A 19526-nucleotide genomic window follows, 5' to 3' on the forward strand; every position below is an offset into this window, starting at 1 on the left:
CCACCGTCAGATCCTCACCAGAGATATTTGGACAATGAACAACAGAGTGTCTAAGCACAGTCTCTTGTGTTTACCTTCAGTTTTTGGTTCAGAGCCACTAATCTTTTCCTGGTTCTTGACTGATTTAAATGAGCAACACAGACTATTTATATGAAGATGCTAAGTGTAAGAGGGATGGGAAGATTCTATTTGTGGAAATTTATAAAATACCAGGCTGCATAATTAAACTATAACTGTGAGCACAGCCAGGGACTTTTCCTAGACATTTTGCAATTGCATTCCAGCTTTAGCAGAGTGAATACCTGCAAGTATTCCTTTACTCCGAAAGAGGGTGCTAAAACATAATATTACAAAGCTATGCAATCCCTCAAATTAATACTTTGTGCAGCATAAGTTTATTATGGCTTAGTTTTTATTTTACAATCCCGCAGCTGGCAGTTTAATACAATGTTTAGTTTTAGATTTACAGGCATATTACACCAGCTATAGTTTCAAAAACTAAAAACATTGTAAAAAAAGTTATTTTATTATTTCTTTGTGCTGAGGCAGGGTTTGGATTCACCTGTTTTGCACGGAAGGTGACACCATGCATTTGGTTGGATCCCAGGCACTGAGCGTAGCAGACATGTGCCAGGCATGTTATCTTTGAGTGGTTGCTGAACAGCACGTTCTGCTGCAAGAGCAGGCAGAAAAATAAGCCAACGTGTGGAAAAACAGAACTGCTTATTTCCAGCTGAAATTCTACAGAAACAGAGATAGTAAATGGAAGCAATTGAAACTGCTCTTCACTCAGGGACAATGCTGTTACATAACTACTGTTCATGATGAAATACCACAGGGCATTAACTTGAGTTCTGCTGATGTAGGGACTGCTGCTGGTTGGACACTATCAGAAGCCACCTATGAAGGCTGAGGTGGGAAGGAACATTTGAAGGGCATCAAAGGTCCAACTCCCTGCTCACACAGAGTTGTCCAGGTTGCAAAGGGCTGTATCCAGTCAAGCTTTGGGCATCTCTGCATCTTAGGAAGGGTACCTTTGAATTGCATTGACTTTGGAACTACCAGGTCCCACTTGTTTCCAGCTTAGAAGAAAATGTGATGGACAATGTACCACAGATCAGATAGTTATCAGACAGCTGCTGCTAAGTTTCAGTCACTAGGAAAAAATATTGGTCTGGGAAAGAAAAATACACTCAGACACGTCTTCCATTGTCAATCACTGCTCTTCATCACTATCTCTTTCAAAACTTGGAATTAAAAGTCAGGAGTTGTCTATTTCACAGATTTGTCCTGTCAACAGAAGCTGTACAAATCACTGAAAAAATTACCTTCTTTCCCTGAGCAGAAATCTCAAATGGAAGAGGTGATCATTCTTGTTTCATCAGTTCTATTTCTAATTCTATTGACAGAAGACACTGGTTAGGCACCTCAAGTGTGATATTATGGGGAGTTATCAGGTTAATGTCACAGGCTTTTGTGTTAACTCTAAGTGAGTGCTTAAGAACTGCTGGTAACAAGACAGCATGGAATCAGTTAGCAAAAGCTAACACAGTTTGTTATTTCTTTGTATAATGCCATTTTACGATGTTTTTAGTTTTTGAAACTACAGCAAAAAGATGAATGGGAGGAAAGGCTAGCAGGTCAACCTCAGGAACTATGGTACTTTGGTACAGACTAACACACTGGAATTTGGAAGCTCAAGCAAACAAGTTTGAGTCTATAAAAGTGGGCTAGATGTTACACGAGGACATGCTTACACGTGAGGCTGCTGGCACATCTTTTCTGGGCAGGCAAGCAGCACTGGGATGCTAGCCATTCTCACTACATTTGGTGTATCTGAATCTAGAGCCAAGAAAAAGCAAGGAGTAGAGTAGTACTTGAACAAAACTCTCCAGGAATGATTTGAGGTTTAGAACATCAGCGCTACGTTTTGGATCAATACAAGCTTTATACATCGAGCACATTCAGTTTGTGGAGGTGCTACCTGTTGCACACTGCACTTGGCTTGCTTCCATTGCTTGTGCCCCTGGCTCTGGGAAAGCCTGGTCACTGAGCTCTGCTTGGCTAGACTCTGAGCAACCAGAACTGAGAGGACAGTGCTGGAAGCACTTTGTCATTTGTGGCATGTTGTTGTTGACAATTCTTTGTGTCAAAAATAAAATTAAAATGGATAATTTTAATATTTTGGGAAAGATTATTTTGAATTCACAAACCAAAGACTGTTTTTTTTTAAATACTGGAGGAAAGACATTTTCAATAAGCCTTGATAGAATAATAAAATCATCTGGCTTGGGTTGCAGTGGACCTCAAAGATCATTAGGTTCCAACCCCCACACCACAGGCAGGCTTGCCAACCACTACATCAAACATTAGATAGGCTGCCCAGTGCCCCATCCAGCCTGGCCTTGAAAGCCTCCAGGGACAGGGCATATGCAATCTCTCTGGGCAGCCTGTCCAGCACTTCACCAGCTTCTCTGTGAAAAACTTCCCCCCCACATCTTATCTAAATTTGCCCTCCTTTAGTTTAAAGCCATTTCCCCTTGCCCTATCAGTATCTAACCATGCAAAAAGTTGGTTTCCCTGCTGCTGATAATCTCCCTTTATGTATTGGAAGGCAACAATGAGGCCTCCCCACAGCCTTCTCTTTTCCATGCTGAACAAGCCCGGTTCTCTCAGCCTGTTCACTGAGGAGGTGCTCCAGCCCTCTGATCATCTCCATGGCCTTCCTTTGGATTTGCTCCAATAGCTCCATTTCTTTCCTGAGCTGGGGACCCCAGACCTGGATGCAGTACTCCAGATGGGGCTTAAATAGCTTAAATAAACGTTTTATAGGAGATATAAAGCCTTGCTTGCATTGAGATCAAAAATCACTTCAGAAGGTGTATTGTTGTCTTTGTTCTGACAGACACAAAGCTTCCCCCTTCCCTTTCTCCTGTTCAGTATCTGAGCAGTCGCGGAGGGAGCCGGTAGCTCCCACTCTTTCACCTCTTCTCCGGCCAAGCTAAACAAACACGTGGCCACCCATTGCCCCACTTGCGTACAGAGGGGACATCGATCTCAGCTTGGCACAGCGCGTGGAAGAACCGAAGCTTCAGGTCAGGGCACTTCCAGCGCAAATACGAGTGCCGGGGCACCGACTGCACGCTCCCAAACCGACAACTCCGGGGCTGAACCCTCCCCGCCGTTTCTCAGAGGCCTCCTGCCATCCTCCACGCCGACAGCGGGGCGGTGGCGGTGCTCCATCCCTCGGGCTGCCGGCCGGGAGGCGGCGCGGCGGGCCGGAGGCGGCGCCTTATAGGGCGGGCGCGGCGGGAACGGCGGCAGAGCCGGGCCGCTACCCTGGACAGCGCCTCGCAGCCGCGGCGCCATGGTGAGTGCGGGAGGCCGCGAAATGGCGGCTCCGGGACACGAGGGGAGCCCGGAGCGCAGGCTGAGCCCTGGCCGCGGGGAGGGAGCGGGCAGCCAGCGCTGCAAGGCGGGGAGCGGGGAAGGCAGCTGGAGGAGCGGGGTGCTGGGCGGTGCGCAGTCCCCTTGGAAGCGTGCGGGGCTGCTCTGGTAGTGCACCCCGTTATCTCCCTGCCTGCAAGCAGGTACGTTTTTCTCTATTTCGAGTCGCGTTTGAGCAGCTTACATAAAGAGATTACTGCCGGTGGCATGATAATCGAAGCGCCCGCGCTAGCCATACCGTGGCACACTTTGGTTTTTTCCACGTAGTGAATGAACAATGGAGTTTTAGGTTCCAGTCTGACGTTTAGGAGAGTTGAAGTGGAGCAGTGCAGCCATCTGTTTAGCAAGTAGGAGCCTCTCCGCAGAGCGCATCCTGCCGTGCCGTCATGGTAACTTCCCGGAGGAACTCATCCCGTTTGCAAACGGCGAGGCACGAAGGGTAGCGCTGACCTGATGCAGTAGAAGAGCACCGTGTGGGTGTTCTGCACTCCGAGGCGTAATGGGGCTGAATACCCCGTCCAAACTTGTATCAGAAGTGGTGACATGATTTCTTCAGTACCCGATTCTTCTTTCATACAATTTAACTTCCCAAATGATTTTGCAATATATGCTGTAATTTTTGCCTTTCACGCATACAAATCAATTTGGAATCCCCTTTGCGGTGACCAGCTAAGATATGAATGGTATTCAATTCCATTAATTGAGTCCTCTTCCTAACAGTCACCTTCTGTAATTCTGAATTTGTTTCTCCTATTCACTGTGTTTGCTGTCCACTCAGAGGTACATGATAGTTGGGTTAGATATTAGGAGGAAGGTTTTCACAGAGAGGGTGGTGATGCACTGGAACAGGTTGCCCAAGGAGGCTGTGGATGCCCCATCCCTGCAGGCATTCAAGGCCAGGCTGGATGTGGCTCTGGGCAGCCTGGGCTGATGGTTGGTCACCCCACACATAGCAAGGGTTGAAATTAGACGATCTTTGTGGTCCTTTTCAACCCAGGCCATTCTATGATTCTATGATAAATGGTATATAAATTTATAGAATTATAGAATCATAGAATTTCCCAAGTTGGAAGGGACACAAAAGAATCATTGAGATCCACACAGGACCACCCAAAAATCAGACCAAATTCCTGAGAGCATTGTTCAGATGCTTCTTGAAGTCTGGCAAGCTCAGTGCCATGACTTCCTGGGAGCTCCAGATGGCTTTCCACTACTTTACTGAAGAGAGATTTCTTATAGTGCTGGGTAAGACAGGAAAACAAAACATGACTAAGTTACTGATCTAGTACTTGATCTAGCAGTTGACAAGCCTGCTTGCAGGAGGGCGGTTGGAAGCTGATGATCTTTGAGGTCCTTTCCAACCCAAGCCTTCTATAATTCTAAGATACTACAACTGCACAAAGCCTGAAATACCAGCCATTGATACCGTCTCTCTTATGATACAATGATTACAACTACAGATAAAACTGGTGTTCCAGAATGCAACGTGTGTTATTTATCAGTGACTGGTACAACTAATATCCAGATTAAGACAGCTTGAAAGAAAGCTAGAATAGCCTGAAACAGGTAGAGTATTTCATTTGGACTCACCTCATTTGGACTGAGATGACATCAGTCATATGAGTACAAATGAAAAAATGACAAATATTGACAACTTTGTATTCCTGCTAATGGAAATTATAGTTAACACTTTTCCTTAACCTGTCAGTTCTGTTTCTTAGAGCTGTTCCATTCAACCTCTGAATTATTCTTTGAACAGCAGCAGTAGCTAGATACAGGTGTTCAGAGTTACACATGAGCTCTATTAGCAAGTTTTTGCTCTCCTGTATCTCCAATAATCTGTTATTGCTGAAAAGTGGCTTTGATTTTGCATTATTCATAAATGAATGCATTCTGAGGGGAAAATGACCAATTTGGTAAAATCCCCTAACCAAAGGTTGCTTTGGTTCTAAAAGTTTGAAAGAGTGTCATGGGAGCATTAGTGCCTGAAGATGAAACCCAAGCTTTTGATGAAAACTGCTGCAATGAAACTAATACAGGGTTAAAAGCTGCAGCCCATGAGTGTCTAGGTAGTTGTGGAGCTGACTGAGGGAAGAAAGGAGGATGCTACTGACAGTACCAGAAGCAAAGAAATAATAACCTTAGATTTTATGCCAAGAAGTATGAACAGTATTTTATCATCCCCTTCTGAAGTGCAATAGGCAGGTATGTGCTACTAATGTCCCTTCTACTTTAAGAGTTTCATCAACATCATAGGCATTACATCACTATTATTTATAGAATGTAGCATAGCGACACTTTAAAAAGTTCATTTTGTTGAAGTCACAAAACAGTCTTCATGAGGCCTTCAGTGTTTCCTTTTTATTCCCACACTATGAAGGCGACCACAGTGGGACAGTTCTGCTTATGCAGTTCAATACGGCTGTGCTTACTTCAGTGGATCTAGGTCAAATTACACTGGCTAAGGATTTGGCTGCACCCTTGAACTTTAAACCGATTATAAATTTTGATTTGTCAGTATATTTTTTGTGGGGTCAAATCCCACATTTACAGAGTGAGACAGTACGTAACCTTGCACAGTGCGTGGCAACTAGTGCTTACAAAGAGGCTAGATAGCACTAAGGTAAGCATAAACATGGGGATGGCATGACACTGTATTTAATAGGCTCAAGTAGCTCTACAACAGTCCAGATGCAGATGGGTTATTTAGATAGAAGGTAGAATATATATTTTTTTAAGTTTTCTAAGACACTTAGGCAACCAGTGTAAATTGAGATTGATGAAGGATACCTAACTCTTCCAAGAACCATGGCCATCACATCAGGGTATGATGCTTGACAAGTAAATTCTTATTTGCATAGCTGCTTATAAATACCTGTTATATAAACTTGCATTCCAGCCTTGGTGTTGACTCCTTTCTTCCCTAGGAATATTCCCCCCACTCTTTAAGACTGGCCATTGCATCTTCATTACAGTCACTCTGACCTGTAAAAGAAACAAATACATTGTTCATCGGGCACTTAATTTAATGTTAATTTCATTTAATAGCATTTCTTAATTTTTATTAAAGAAAATAGTTGATCAGATCCAAACACGTATAATTGGAGACTCAAATCCATATTAGGTGATAAAGTAATATGCCACAAGTGCAGCTTGGCTTGTCATTGAAGAAAGGATGGAGATAAATTAGGAGGATAAAACTAAGTGTACCACAGAGCTGCTGGGATGAGTCTACCTTGTGAAGGAGCCGTGGAAGGGCTAAGCATTCCCCTGCTACAGCAGAGAAGCACCACTTGGTGAGGCTGGGTCCTGCAGCACTACCACATTATAAATGACACGCTTAAGAACTCAGGCATTTCAAATTTATTAGCCAGTTTGTAAGAGCTTGGCAACAGCTGAGCTTACAAATCCATTATTTGCATGCAGCCTGCATGCCTTGCCTTACCATGTGCTAAATACTTGAACCACCCAGGCTACGTCTTTACCCATCGGTCTGCTGCCCAGCTTACAAGTAGGATTCAGTATGAAATCAAGTCAATATTTATGTCTTCTGTGAAGGTACTTATATACCTAGGTAACACAGCAAAACAAACAAAACCAAAAAGAAACTCAAAACTTTAATTCTGGAGGGGACAAGGGATCATTTTTTACAACTTAAATTACATTAGCATTAATACTGAAAGTACTCTGATTAGATGTCACTTTAACAACTACTAAGTGGGTTGCTTTTTTTCTTTTTCTTTTAATCTTAAATTCCTCCAGCTAATGACTTTTATACTGCATTGCGTTTGCTCTTCCTCAGTCAAAACTGACAGCAATACACAGTTGTCAAGGTCAGATGTCACACACTGAAGGAAATAAAGCCTTATGTCTCAGAAATAGCTAAATGAAGATATGTAATTAGAGGAGAAAAAAAAAAATGAGATTGTTTTCATCATCGCTGGGGAATATTTTGCTTTGTTTCCCCATGAGGAGGACAGATATGGAAATGAAACAGGAAATTCTTCATATTCTGTCGTTATTTAAAGGCCAAACGCAGCAAGGAGTGGAAATTGGAAGTTGGTGGCCGAGTTTCAAATAACTATCCTAAAATCAAGCATACAGAATCTCAACAAACCATTCTATTCTCAGTTCTTAAAGACCCTCTAAAGTAAGCTAGTCCCTAGTTATCATCCAAGACACTTTGCTGCTAGCAAAGGCAATGTACTATGGCAGTCTAACCGGAGGAATACCCTATGGAGATGATGAGAAGTCTACAGTTGCTTTTATTTCTTCTGTGTGACAGTAGCTTATGCTGTTACGGACACATGGTGTTGTTGGAGCCTCACCAAGCAGCACAGTCATTAGCATTTCTATTCTGTTTGGAGAGAAGCAGCTGTCCGGATGTTTCCATGGTGGAATTGGTTTAAGAGTTCTGGACTTCAACATTCCAGTTATATGTGGATTAGACTCTGGGATACCTACTGTTGTCATTAAGGCAGGAAGGGAGCTCATTAGTTTGTGCAGCCTCTTATCCCGTGCCAGCAGACTGTTCTCTTTTACTGGGGTTCCATACCTTTTAAAGAGGTGATTTTGGAGTTCATTGCTCTCATTTAAGGTTTGAAAATTGGTAAATTTAGAGTTCTGGGGGAGATGGTGGAGGAAAGACTCCTATGCTCTTTTCTCTGGCTTCCTTTTCAAACTGGAAAACCGGCCATCACTTCCTTTCCACTCTTCACCCAGTCTTCTTTCATCACAATTGAAGTCAAAAACATGAAATAACATTTGAAATCTGGGTTTTTGCTCCCAAGGATCTAATGGAAAAAAGAGAGGAAAAAGTAATGAGCAGTTAACAGAAGGAGGAGATATTTTCCTCTTGAAGTTGTTATGTGTTCTCATGTAACACTTTGGAAAACATGCATCAGATACTGTTTCTTTGTTTCCCTATACTATGCATGCATTTTCACAGCCAGAACAAAGTAAAAAATACCTCGTTTCCTGCATTTCACCCTGGGCTGGATAAAACTGCTCCTAAAAGTAATGTGCTCTCAAATTGGCAGGGAATAAATGGCTGGCAAAGGCATCCAGGGTGATTTCCATGCCAAGGAACTGGCACATCCTTCAGTAAGGCAGCTCTGAATAGCACCATCCACACCCACTTGCTCTCCTGTCACTGGTTGCAGTGCACAGAGAGCAAGCCAAGTTACTTCTATTGCAGTTCAGAAGGTCAGATGTGAGGTCGTGTGAGCTTGTATCTGCTAAAACTTGGTATTTGTGGCAGAACACTATTTTATTATGGACACATTTTTTTTTCTTCCGTGTTTGTCAATAGTCCAAGCAATTCCAAGGAGAATAACACAAAGTCCAGTTTTGTATCTACAGGCTTGTTGATCTGTTATTCATATCTCCTCATAGACGAAATATATGGACTGACTGCTCAAAGCTGCTCTTCTTTACAAATCCAGAAACTTTTCTAGTTTGAAGAAAGCATCCTTGTGCATTGTTTGTAAAAACATCTGCATCTCTTCTCTCAGCAGAGACGATGTTTCCTCACTCCTCTTCCTGGGTAGAATCCCAGTATCATTTTGCTGTTACACAGGAGATGCTACAAGGAGTTTTGACTGTACTGGTTCCCACTGGAACCAAACTAGGACTTGCCCTACTCTCTTTCTGAGATGTGCCTTTTAATATCGATAGAAAGCCATGTATGAAGCAACACAAAAACCTCACAATTTCCAAGCTTATGGATGAAAAAGATATCAAGGAAAAAGCATATCAAAAAGCAGATTAGCAAGGTGTTTATAAATTTCTTTCTTCTCCCCACCTTCTGCTCTTTTAGAAAGCAGAGATGACAGATGCCTTCTAAGCCTGCCAGTGCACAGGTGTGCTCGATAGCAGCACAGTTGTCTTCACCCTCCAAAGTACATTACACATGAATTGCTTCAGAAATGCAAACCTTCCCCTAGAAAACAGCACCTCCCTTTGAAAAAGATATTTAAGGACTCTGGATTGACCCTCAAAAGCACCCTTGGATTTTTTCCTTTCCAAGTACTGGAGCAAATGGCTTTAACTGGCAGCTTAAAGATGAAGAATCATGAATCTGTCCATGCCAAAAACCACAGAAGTCAAAAGTACATAACTTTTCTGGTTTTATGGTATTCTGTTTAATTTCTAAGCTTCTCTTTTCTGGTAGAAGGCTAATTATGAAGCCTAAGATTATTGTTTTTCTGTTATGTGTCAAAAGCATCGCAGGATGCTCACACATCCCTGGAAAGCTGAGACACAGTTTGTGATTTCTGAGAGCAGAAACACATTTGAATATTGGCTCAAAATCAGGCAATTTGTGCAGAGAAATAGAGGAAGTATCATTTAGCTTATTGCTCTGAGAAATACCAGTAGCTTTCCATTTCAGTGAAAGGCAATATTGAGAACCTTTTGTTTTTAGTGCAGTTATTCCTTCCTTAGTGCTGGAGATTTTGTAAGCTTGCATTTGAATGGTATCTGAAAAAAAACCAAAAAACTTGAAAGATAAAAGACTAGATGAGAGTTATTTTGCTTACAATGAGAAACTCAGACATATCATAGAATATCCCCCATAGCTTACCCTAAAGCATAAAGCACCGCTCCCCTCCTGCACTTTACACTTACTAAATAACCAGCATCGTGCTATTTCACACTGGATATCATTGAAACTTATCCTCAGGACTACATTTAATACAACTTTTTGTGAACAAATTTATTTTTAATCAAGTATAAGCTGTAGCCTATGGTAAGATCATAATGTATTCCATGCTCAAAGAAAATAATACCTTGATTTTATCTTTTCTAAGATCAAAGTTTAAAACGCTAGCTTTCTCGCTTAGTGTGTGCAAAAGGAAGCCATCTCCTCCTTTGAGAGATGGCAGAATTTAGATCAGAGAGTGTTTTGGTTGAAAATTGCAAAGTTGAAGCCCAACCCAGAGAACAAACTCAGGTGAATGGGTGTAAAAGGGAGAAACAATACAGCGCTGTATCATTTTCCCTCCAGATGTGTTTTCATGAGTGTAAAAGAGGGTTTGTATTTCAAGATTTTGGCTCACAGCTCATGGCTCCACTTACTATAAATGCATTCAGAAATACTCACGTCCTAAGCACTCAGTAGATAAGGAATATCCTGATAAGCTAAAACCAAAGAAACCCTTATCAGTCTCCTAGTCTTCAGCAAATTTGGGACTTCACGTGCCTTCCTTTTTTTTTTATGCTGTCCCCACCCTTCACATGTTCTCCACCAAATATGACTGCATTGATAGACAACGATGCAAACGTGATTCTTGGCATTTCTCACTGGCTGCAATAAGGTGGTTATTTACATGAAGGAGAGCACACTACTGTGGAAGTAATGCTGTCATGTAAATTAATACTGAGCTAAATAACAAGGTATTCACTGCAACATGACCCTCTGTGACCCCAAAAGCAAAATGAGATCATTAAACTCCCATGATGAACTCATTCCTCAGTTCCAGAATTCCAGAATTAGATGAGGTTTGAATATTTATTACCTGAAATTGTCTTGCACTTGACTCAATAAGCCATTTTGGGATATATTCTTATAGTTCAGATCTTCAAGTTAATACAACAAAAAACTATACCTGAATTTTAAAGAAGAAATGTGTATGATTAGGATGAAGGGAGTGCTCAGTTCAATTAGAACCCTCAGATGACACAGTGCTGGAAAAAGTCCTGAAGGACATCTTCAGATGCCACCTACTGATTTCTGTCTTGGTATCTTGCTGAAATAAATCATTTCAAGTAAATGGTTTGTTTTAAAGACTACAGATATTTGCATTTCTTTTCCTTCATTTGCTTAAATAGCCCTCACTGCTATTGTACATTTGCCACCCCACTGCATTTACAAATCCTACAGACTTCAAAAGAGGTGCACGTTTCTTGCTATAGTCTGTTTTCTAGAGGAACTGTGTTTTGCGGCTGCTTTTTTTTTTCTTAACTCCTTTGTACCTTATAATATTTAATAGTTAGATTTTTCATCATTACCTTTTCCATTTCTGTCAGACAACAGATTTTTCTTTCAAATTATTCCGTACCTGATAGTTCCTTTTTATTCTGCCTTTATTTGTTCTCTCAAATAGGCAGCTTCCCGTTTTGTGTCTTTAAGGATGTATGTAGTGATACATATAATGATCATCTGAATCATCAGCTCTAGGTACCATCAGTGCTACTTCTAACACGTCACTTAAAATGAATGCATTTATTACATTTACTTATAAGAAATTGTCATTTCTTCAAAACGTAATTCCCAGCAACACACATTAAAAGCCAAATAAGAAATGATGCTGCTTCTTTGAAGAAACAGCAAAACTAAAGAGATCTGGAACATCTGTTTCACTTGTTGGAAACTTGAGCTCACAAGGAGCTCGTTTTCTGGAAACAGGCACTAGAGACTTGATCGGTGCCTGTGATGTATATCAGGTCTCAATTTGGGCTGACCTTGCCAGCAACCCTGTTTTCCTTTTAATAGCTATCTATCTACTCAGTGCTGAACCTCATCTATACCTAGCAACTGATGGAACCAGTATTTTTCCACACGACCTCTAACTTTGCAATGGCTCTAAGAACTGCTACAATACTTTCAGATATTTTAATTAAATCAATCCAGAGGGATGTGACGGTCACTGTAGTGCAGGGTTTTTTTCATGTAGGTGAGAAGTCACATGGGAATTCCCAACTTCAAGATACAGTAGAACAGTTCAGTAGGAATGGACCTACAAAAAACAATAAAGTCCAACCACTTCAAGGTTAATAGTTCAAGTTAATAGTCAGTAGTTCTGACGGCGTTGTCCCAGTGCCTCTTGAAAACTGACAAGCATGGGACATCTACCACCTCATAGTAAGCCTGTGCCATCATTGGACAGCCCTCAGGTCAGCTTAGGTTGAACCTAGCAGGTGGTCTCCCAGCATGATGAAGAAAGCTGTGTGAAAAGCCCCTGCCAGAAAGGCCAATCTTTTAATACTGTTCATAATGAAGAAAGCAAAATTCATATTCAGACTAACATATCTGCTGAAGCAGTGAACGCCTTCTAGGCGTGCATTCTTTCTGTCTTAGCTATCATGACATGCTCAATCTTTAATCTTTTTTCTACTTTTACTTTTCTTCTTTAAATCAGCAGTTAATCATAAATGAAAACTAGCATCAGTCCAATAAATTAGAAGATTAGAATTTTTTAAATAAAACAGATTTGAAGCTTATGAGTTTATGTTTAACGTGCAGATTTTAGTTTTATAAACAAATACTTCCTCCTAAAACTTTGCATTTCTTTCCCAGAATGAGTTGCACTCATAACTATAAAGTTCCCAGTACTGAGTTGTGTGCCTGAATTCCCCACGCAGCAGTTCGATGGTTTTGAATTTGGGTACTGACCTCAAAATGAAATGGAAAAGCTTTGCGTGTGTTGCAAGATTAAGGCTGAAAGCTTGGATCTGAACTCTAATCCACAGCAGCCTACTGCAAACACCTCCTCCTCTTCCACTCTTTTCCTTCCCCCTTTTCCTCTTCCATCCCTATAAATCGTTTGGCAAGTATCTTTGCTTTGGAGCAGCAAGAAAGAGTGTAGCAAATGACTGCAAAACACTAACACTTAATTTCTCGAACGGGCAGATAAATATAATCAGATTTCCTTCACCTTAACTGTAAGAACAAATCTGTAAATTGAGTGCTGTTGCTTTTAAGGATGTGGCTGAAGCAGGCTACAACATGGCTTATCATACCAGTCTCTGAATGGAGAAAAATTGAAAGAACACCTCGTGAGTGTCAATTTTACTCCTATTCAGGACAAATCTCCTTTATTCTTAGCCCCAGCATCTTTTAGTACCTTATGCTGCCTATAACCATGTTCTTGAGTAGGGAAAGAAAACTGGTTGGTTTCTTACAGCTGGCTCAGCTCTGCCGAGCTGAGCTCCAAGGCCAGCAATTAAAGCACCTCTAGCTAAAGACACTGCCACAATTACCTTGCAGCACTTGGCTGCTCTGCCAGAGTCTTTCATTACAAGGTCTGAATAGAAATTAAAGTACTAAGGCCCCACTTCTAGCAGTATGTCCAGTGAGTTTGGCGAATGGGCCATTGTGCCTACGTGCAGCTCTGCTGGTCCCAGTGGCATTCAGCATTTACCCAAAAAGTGTTGGGATATAATTATGCAATAAGCAATCTCCCTGTTAGGTTTCCTGCTTCTTCCAGGTCCATTCCCATATGGCAAGAAAATAGCAGAACTTATTGTTTATATCTTGTATAAATCAATGGATGGAGCATTTTGATGCACTGTGTCTTTGTGAAATTAGTTCACCCAATTTGAATTTGTTTACACGTGCAATTTTCCAAAAAGCAAATACAACTGGGTAGAATTAATCTCAATAGCATTATTTCAAGGATTAAACAAAACATCTATTACAGGCTTCAGGAAAAAAAAAAAGAAAATGCATAGGTATTACTGCAGATGTGTTTTTGTAGGTTTTAATCCCACTTTGTACACATCTGAAAGCTTAACTTTAATCTCTAGAACATGTTAATTTAGGAAAACAGGAACTTATCTCAGAAGGACTGCAGTTTGGAGGATCTACAGTAACTAGAGAAGTAACTACCAAAGCCAACCAAGCATGTGAACATCTGTCTGATCCTGTTCCAGTACATGATATTGCTGCTCCTAACCCTTTGCTGCAGCACCAGAATGAGCTGCTGAAGGGAGACAGGCAAAACTGCTCAGTACTGGAGAGCCCCGCTCAGGCAACACATTTTAGAAAATCCTTTTTGATCCCCCCTGCCTGTAACAGGAGGTGCAGGCAGTCCCTTGCACATTAATCCCCACGGTGGGGACACAGCGTTACATTGCAGACGTCTGGGATGGCAACCAAGAAACCTACTTCTCAGGCATAGAGCACCCTTTGTCTCACTGCACTGCCAGGATTGTGGGAAAACACACTGGGTGTTTTTTTTATTGTTGTTGTTTGCTTTATTTTTTTTAAGGTTCATTGTCTAGCCATGAGATCCTGCGCACAGGTTTAAGGTCTTCTATTCACCTTTCATTTTAAAGCCTGTTACAATGGAAAGTTGAGAAAAGATACAGTACTAGCAAGGACACATTGTCTGTTTGTTACTTCTGCTTTCTCCATAAAAATGTCCAAACACGTATGCCAAGTATAAGAAGAGCCCTTCACACATCATGCTAACTCACAAAATCAACTTCTGTGCAGTGGCAAAATCTGAAAATAGCGAGGAAAACTGAACTACCACGATGTGGCATACTTGGGAAAGTGAGCTGCCTTGTAAACTTCTGACTGTAAATCTCCCTTCCATTCCACTTATCCCTGCCTCCATCTTGTTCATTCAGTGTATGGGTCGAAATTTGGGATGCTGGATTTTCACTGCAAAAAACTTGGCATCAACATATGTGCAGATATGGAGCAGAAGCTGCTTACACAGACAAAGCTTTGAGGAATATTCTGTTCTGAAAACAGATATCCTGGTCAATCCAAAGCCTTAAAATAGCAGTGGCCCTTTCTTGTGCTGGTGGAGTTATTTTCCTATGCTTCTCACAGTGCAGCTGTCTGTCTTGCTATTATGCAACATGAGGTGACACACTGCTCCTTCATTTAGTAACTTGGGTTGGCATCATTCAGCAAGTCTAGTTGTTCAGGAGCAGATATGGTAAGCCATACAGGCTTTCGTATGGCTGATGTAAAATCAATTCTGATATTGATCCATCTTCTCAGCCCTTTGAAAGACCAGCAAGAGCTGAAGTGAGTAGTAAGGAATGTAACAGAATTATGCCCTCTGCACAAATCTCATTGAGGCTCTGCCTGTAACATAAGAACCTTCCTGCTCCCAGGGAAGTTTTCTCTTGCTCAGGTTAGGACTGGTTCCAGGAGGCTGATGCTTTGCTTAAGAGAGCAACTTACTCAAACTAGTAGGGGGAGGTAGAACTTTTTCTCCCTTTTTATTTTTGACTCCTTCCCTTTCTATTTGTTCTCTCACAGTTGTACAGGCCTGTCACTGTCAGGAATCATGCCCCATCTCAGTTCATACCATCATTTTAAATCTAATGGTTAGAGCACGGGAAAAATGAGGTCAGTGGTTGCTGCTGTTTTCTTGGGAACTGACAGGCCACGTCTAAGGTCTCCCTAGAGAAATCTTCTTTAATTACAAGTTAAGCTGATGTTCCCCTGTGTAGCAGGTAGAATCAAGGAGATTACTTTTAACAGGATTGTACTGATCTGCTTTGGTGACAGTTTCATTTTGAAACTCTGATAACAAGCAAGTGGATGGAATATAAAGATGTGGTTTTCAGGATGGCATGTGACTGACAATGCAAAGAGGACCACAACAGTCACTTTTTCTTTCTGCTCTTCCTTTAAAGCCAGATGAGTTCTATTTTGAGCACTGTGATTACTGTGTTTTGTTTTAGTGGTTACTTAATACAATTATAATGAACAGAGCAAAAAGAAAGAAAAAAAAAAAAGGGAAATCCTGCAAAGAGCAATTATAGAAAGGATGTTTTCCATCCTGGAGAGAATGACCACTTAGCATTTTACAAGGTAAAACAATGAAAACCACATAATAGGTTGCACGCTTTCAAGTGCCTGAATTATAAATAGATGCTGGGAAAGCAAATGATTATTAATTGGTTCTTAAAGCACTTCTATGCCAACCCAAGAAATTGTAGTGGGGAAAAAAAAAAAACCACCAGAAAAAGCTTCCAGATTCCTCTTCCTTGTCCTTAAGGTAATGAAACAGATAATTAATTTTGTAAGTAAAATTTGTCTCATGATGATATTGCCATCTCACAGTAGCGTGGCAATACAGTCAATAGCCAGGCCTACTTTGTTCTATGTGACAAATTAACACTATTTTTTATGACTTGTAGCAAGTTGGATAGTCTAAAATCACTTACATCCTAAAGAACATTGTAAACAAGTAATAAGCTTTCATGAGAAGCTGTTTGGCCTCATAAAGCGTACTCACCTTTGACACTGATGGTGCTTCTTTGACCTGATCGGAGTCCAGACAGAGGAGGTAAGACAGTATTTCTTCACTGGGTCCTCATTCCCAGATATGGGCTGAGAGGGTGTAGCACTGAGGCAGACTGCAAAACGCCTGCTGAAAAGAAACATCTTGTTAAACAAAAATAAAAATCCCAGAGCAGAGGGGGCCCAAGCATCAGTGCCATTTCTCCAGAAGTGAAGAACCTGGAGCGTGTTGGCTCCTCACCTGAGAGCAGCTCAGACTCCTAAGCCAGGCATGTTGCATGAAAGACCAGCATAACTTGCCTTCTTGAGTAGGTCTCCCAGCCCGAGCTGATCAGGTGAGGTACTGTCTGAAGCAAAGACACCTCCTGAAGTAGATGTTTGCCCTTTCTGCTCCAGGACAACATGCTGCCTGCAGGGAAAGACAAGTTCCTACCTTTCCAATTTCTTAGTCAGAGTGAGCACTTTACCCTGCACTGCTCTAGCTGCATATTTTCCCTTGTTGAAGGCTCTTAAAGAGCCTTCTCTTTCAGATAGAGCACTACAGGGCATTGGGTGAGAGGCAACAGGGAGGTGGGAATCATGTTCCCTCCTCTACCACCAAGCCCCCATCCATTCCTGGTAGACAACACCATCTGTCCCAAGTACAGTGATGAAAGTACATCACTGACAACTGCAAACCACATCAGGCACTGATTTCCACCCACACAAAGAAGGAGAGGAGTGTGAAATGCAATCTGGATGGCAGCGCTTGTCTCAGGGATTAACCCTCAGCATCCATAGAGAGCCCCTCACCCAGCACACATTTCTGGGGGGCAACAAACAAGCTCACTGAAGGGTTCTGCCTCTCCATTGTGGCAGAGCCCTGTTGTTTGTGGGCTGCTCTTTCTGTTAATGCTCTCTAGGAGTAATTCCCTGAGAGCTGTGAAATGTCTGAGCAGGGGCTTGTCAGGAGAGCTGTGTCCTCCTCTGTATGCAGGCCACCCAAACTCACGCTTCACAGAGGGACACAGTTTTTCCACCTTCAGGCCACAAAGTTACCCGCTGATATGGTGTCACTGAAGGCACCATCCATCCAACTGCTTTGGAACCAGCAATAATCCCCCCCAGAAACAGCAGGAGAAAAGAAGGAACAAGACTCTCCCTCACAAGATGGAGAGGGAATGCAGAACTGAAAGACAAGGAAGCAAGGAAAAAATTCAGTTTGCTGTGTGAGCAGCACCTTTTAGCAAGCTCCTGGAAACTCAGGCAGACCCAGTGTTCTGACTGGTACAGGTTCTAATGGCAGCCTATCCTTTCCTGAAGGCACTGCTAAACCAAGCAGTGAATGTCTCCCAACAGCAACAAAATAAGAGAACCATTAAACACAAGCATCCTGATTTTTAAATGTTAGGATCAGAAGAGAAGCTAGACAAAATATTTCAGAAAAAATATCTATTATTCAAATTCTAGCCACCTGGGGAGCCCCATTGCCATACCTGACGAAGATAAAACTTGAAGCCTCAATTTAGTTACATTTAGCTGTAACTGCTTAACAAACCTTGCATTCTTCCATTCATTTTTCATACAATGAATCATTAGCCCTTCTGCTTATTGAGGTAACCACTGAATACACAACGTTCCCATTAGGTAATGTAAACCCAGCAGCTACCAAGGCAATATTACTTGAGTCTTCCTTTGCAGCTTCCTCTCTCTTATCTTTTCACCCTCAATAATACCTCTAGCAACTCAGCTTTCTCTATGTGACTCAATCAGCACAGGAGAAAGTGCTCAGCACTTTTGGCTGTAATCACTCTTCATGCAGCTGTTCTCTACATCCTCTGGAGAAAAGTAGAAAGCAGCCTATGTGATGGCTCAGCTCTGCCACCAATTTATTCAGTCAGAAAACCAGCAGGCCTGCAAGCTATCAGTGTCACATATAATGCCAACCTGTATTCAGTCATATTCCAAATATTTGCAGAAATAACCTTTGGCTGCAAGGATGCTGTCCTCTTAGTCACACCAAGTGCTGAAATTACATAATAGCAACTGAAAAATGTCCCAGATGATTGCACACACGCATGCAAATTTTAGCAGCAAAATGGAGCGTATAATGCAAAGTGTGAGAAAACAATTGGAATAAAATATAATCTGGTTGAAAAAATATTGAAATTCAGATAAATTGCTTTCAAACAAAACATGGCCCTTGCTGATATCTTTTAGAAATCCTACTTGCATTTCCAAAACAAAGACATAGATTTCTCTTTTCTTGTAGCTAGTAAAATAATAACTGTATCTTTAGATGGAGTCATCAGCAGTTCTTTCTATTAGCTGTTTTTGGTTATCTTCAGCAAAACAAGAGCACTAGCAGATGTTGTTCATGTATGACATGGGCACTGCTCTGGATGGACCTGGAGCACTTGCAGAACTACCCTTCCTGAAATTCTGCATGGTGTGGGTCACTGCTGTCACACTAAGTTACATTCTTATTAGGACAAGTTAGAAAATTTTGCTGGTTTTGCAAAGCCATTTGTTAGGAAGGAATCAAACAGTGAGACTTCTATGCTACCAAATCATCCCACGTATATGTATGCTGCATGGGCAAAAAAAGTCCTTTGGGTAGCAACCTTTATTTGAGAGGGCTGTGCATAAGGAGCTGTGGCAATCTCTGGGCTGATTAAGACTTTGTAATGTAGGCTATCCCTTAGCCTTTGTCAGTCATCAGAGTTGAATGAATACCCAGGAATGTGGAGCACAGAAATTTCCATATTGAGTACAGAGTCCAGTTTCTGATTTTTGAAATAATTAATCTGAAATGCTAAAAAAAGATTATCTAAGAAAAGTTCCTTTCCAGCTAACTTCTTCCTTCTTTCCCTTTCTCCTTTCCTGCCCATTCACCAGTAGCAGCAGTCCTCACTAGGATGGCTGGCCACTTCTCTCCTGAGTTCACTCTGGCTTCCAATGAAATCACCCAGCAGCTCCATGCATTAATTGTGAATTGCATAAAGCAACATTTTACTATCAGTTTCTGGATGTCCTGCCTCCCAGTTTCACCTAACTTCCCCTTGCCCCATTGCAGCTTCTGGCTCACCTTTCTGCCTTCAGCTTCATC

The 19526-nt window shown here is 41.7% G+C and overlaps 1 protein-coding gene and 1 long non-coding RNA gene across 4 annotated transcripts in view; one reads left to right on the forward strand and one right to left on the reverse strand.

Annotated features, from left to right (window-relative positions):
• The first annotated feature begins 2991 nt into the window (after nucleotides 1-2991).
• The window catches only part of ELOVL2 (ELOVL fatty acid elongase 2), a 37946-nt gene continuing 21411 nt past the window's right edge, over nucleotides 2992-19526 (forward strand). Inside the window, exon 1 of one of the 2 annotated variants that reach the window (XM_090136945.1) lies at nucleotides 2992-3370. In XM_090136945.1, coding sequence (XP_089993071.1) covers nucleotides 3368-3370 — 3 coding nt within the window. In that variant the 5' untranslated portion in view covers nucleotides 2992-3367. Of the gene's footprint in view, nucleotides 3371-3395; nucleotides 3591-19526 lie in introns of those variants that run through there. The other variant, XM_090136946.1, reaches the window with a different exon arrangement.
• On the reverse strand, nucleotides 8621-18131 carry LOC116226565 (uncharacterized). Of its 2 annotated transcripts, none has more exons than XR_004166367.2 (4): nucleotides 17914-18131; nucleotides 16680-16847; nucleotides 16434-16565; nucleotides 8621-9927 (listed from the first exon to the last, which is right to left on the reverse strand). It is a non-coding gene; the product is annotated as an uncharacterized LOC116226565 (long non-coding RNA). The 2 variants fall into 2 exon arrangements; XR_016464992.1 differs by having other exon boundaries at nucleotides 16434-16568.

Source organism: Phasianus colchicus, chromosome 3 (genome assembly GCF_987193195.1).
Source record: "Phasianus colchicus chromosome 3, bPhaCol1.hap1.1, whole genome shotgun sequence".
In the NCBI taxonomy this organism is placed as follows: Eukaryota; Metazoa; Chordata; class Aves; order Galliformes; family Phasianidae; genus Phasianus; species Phasianus colchicus.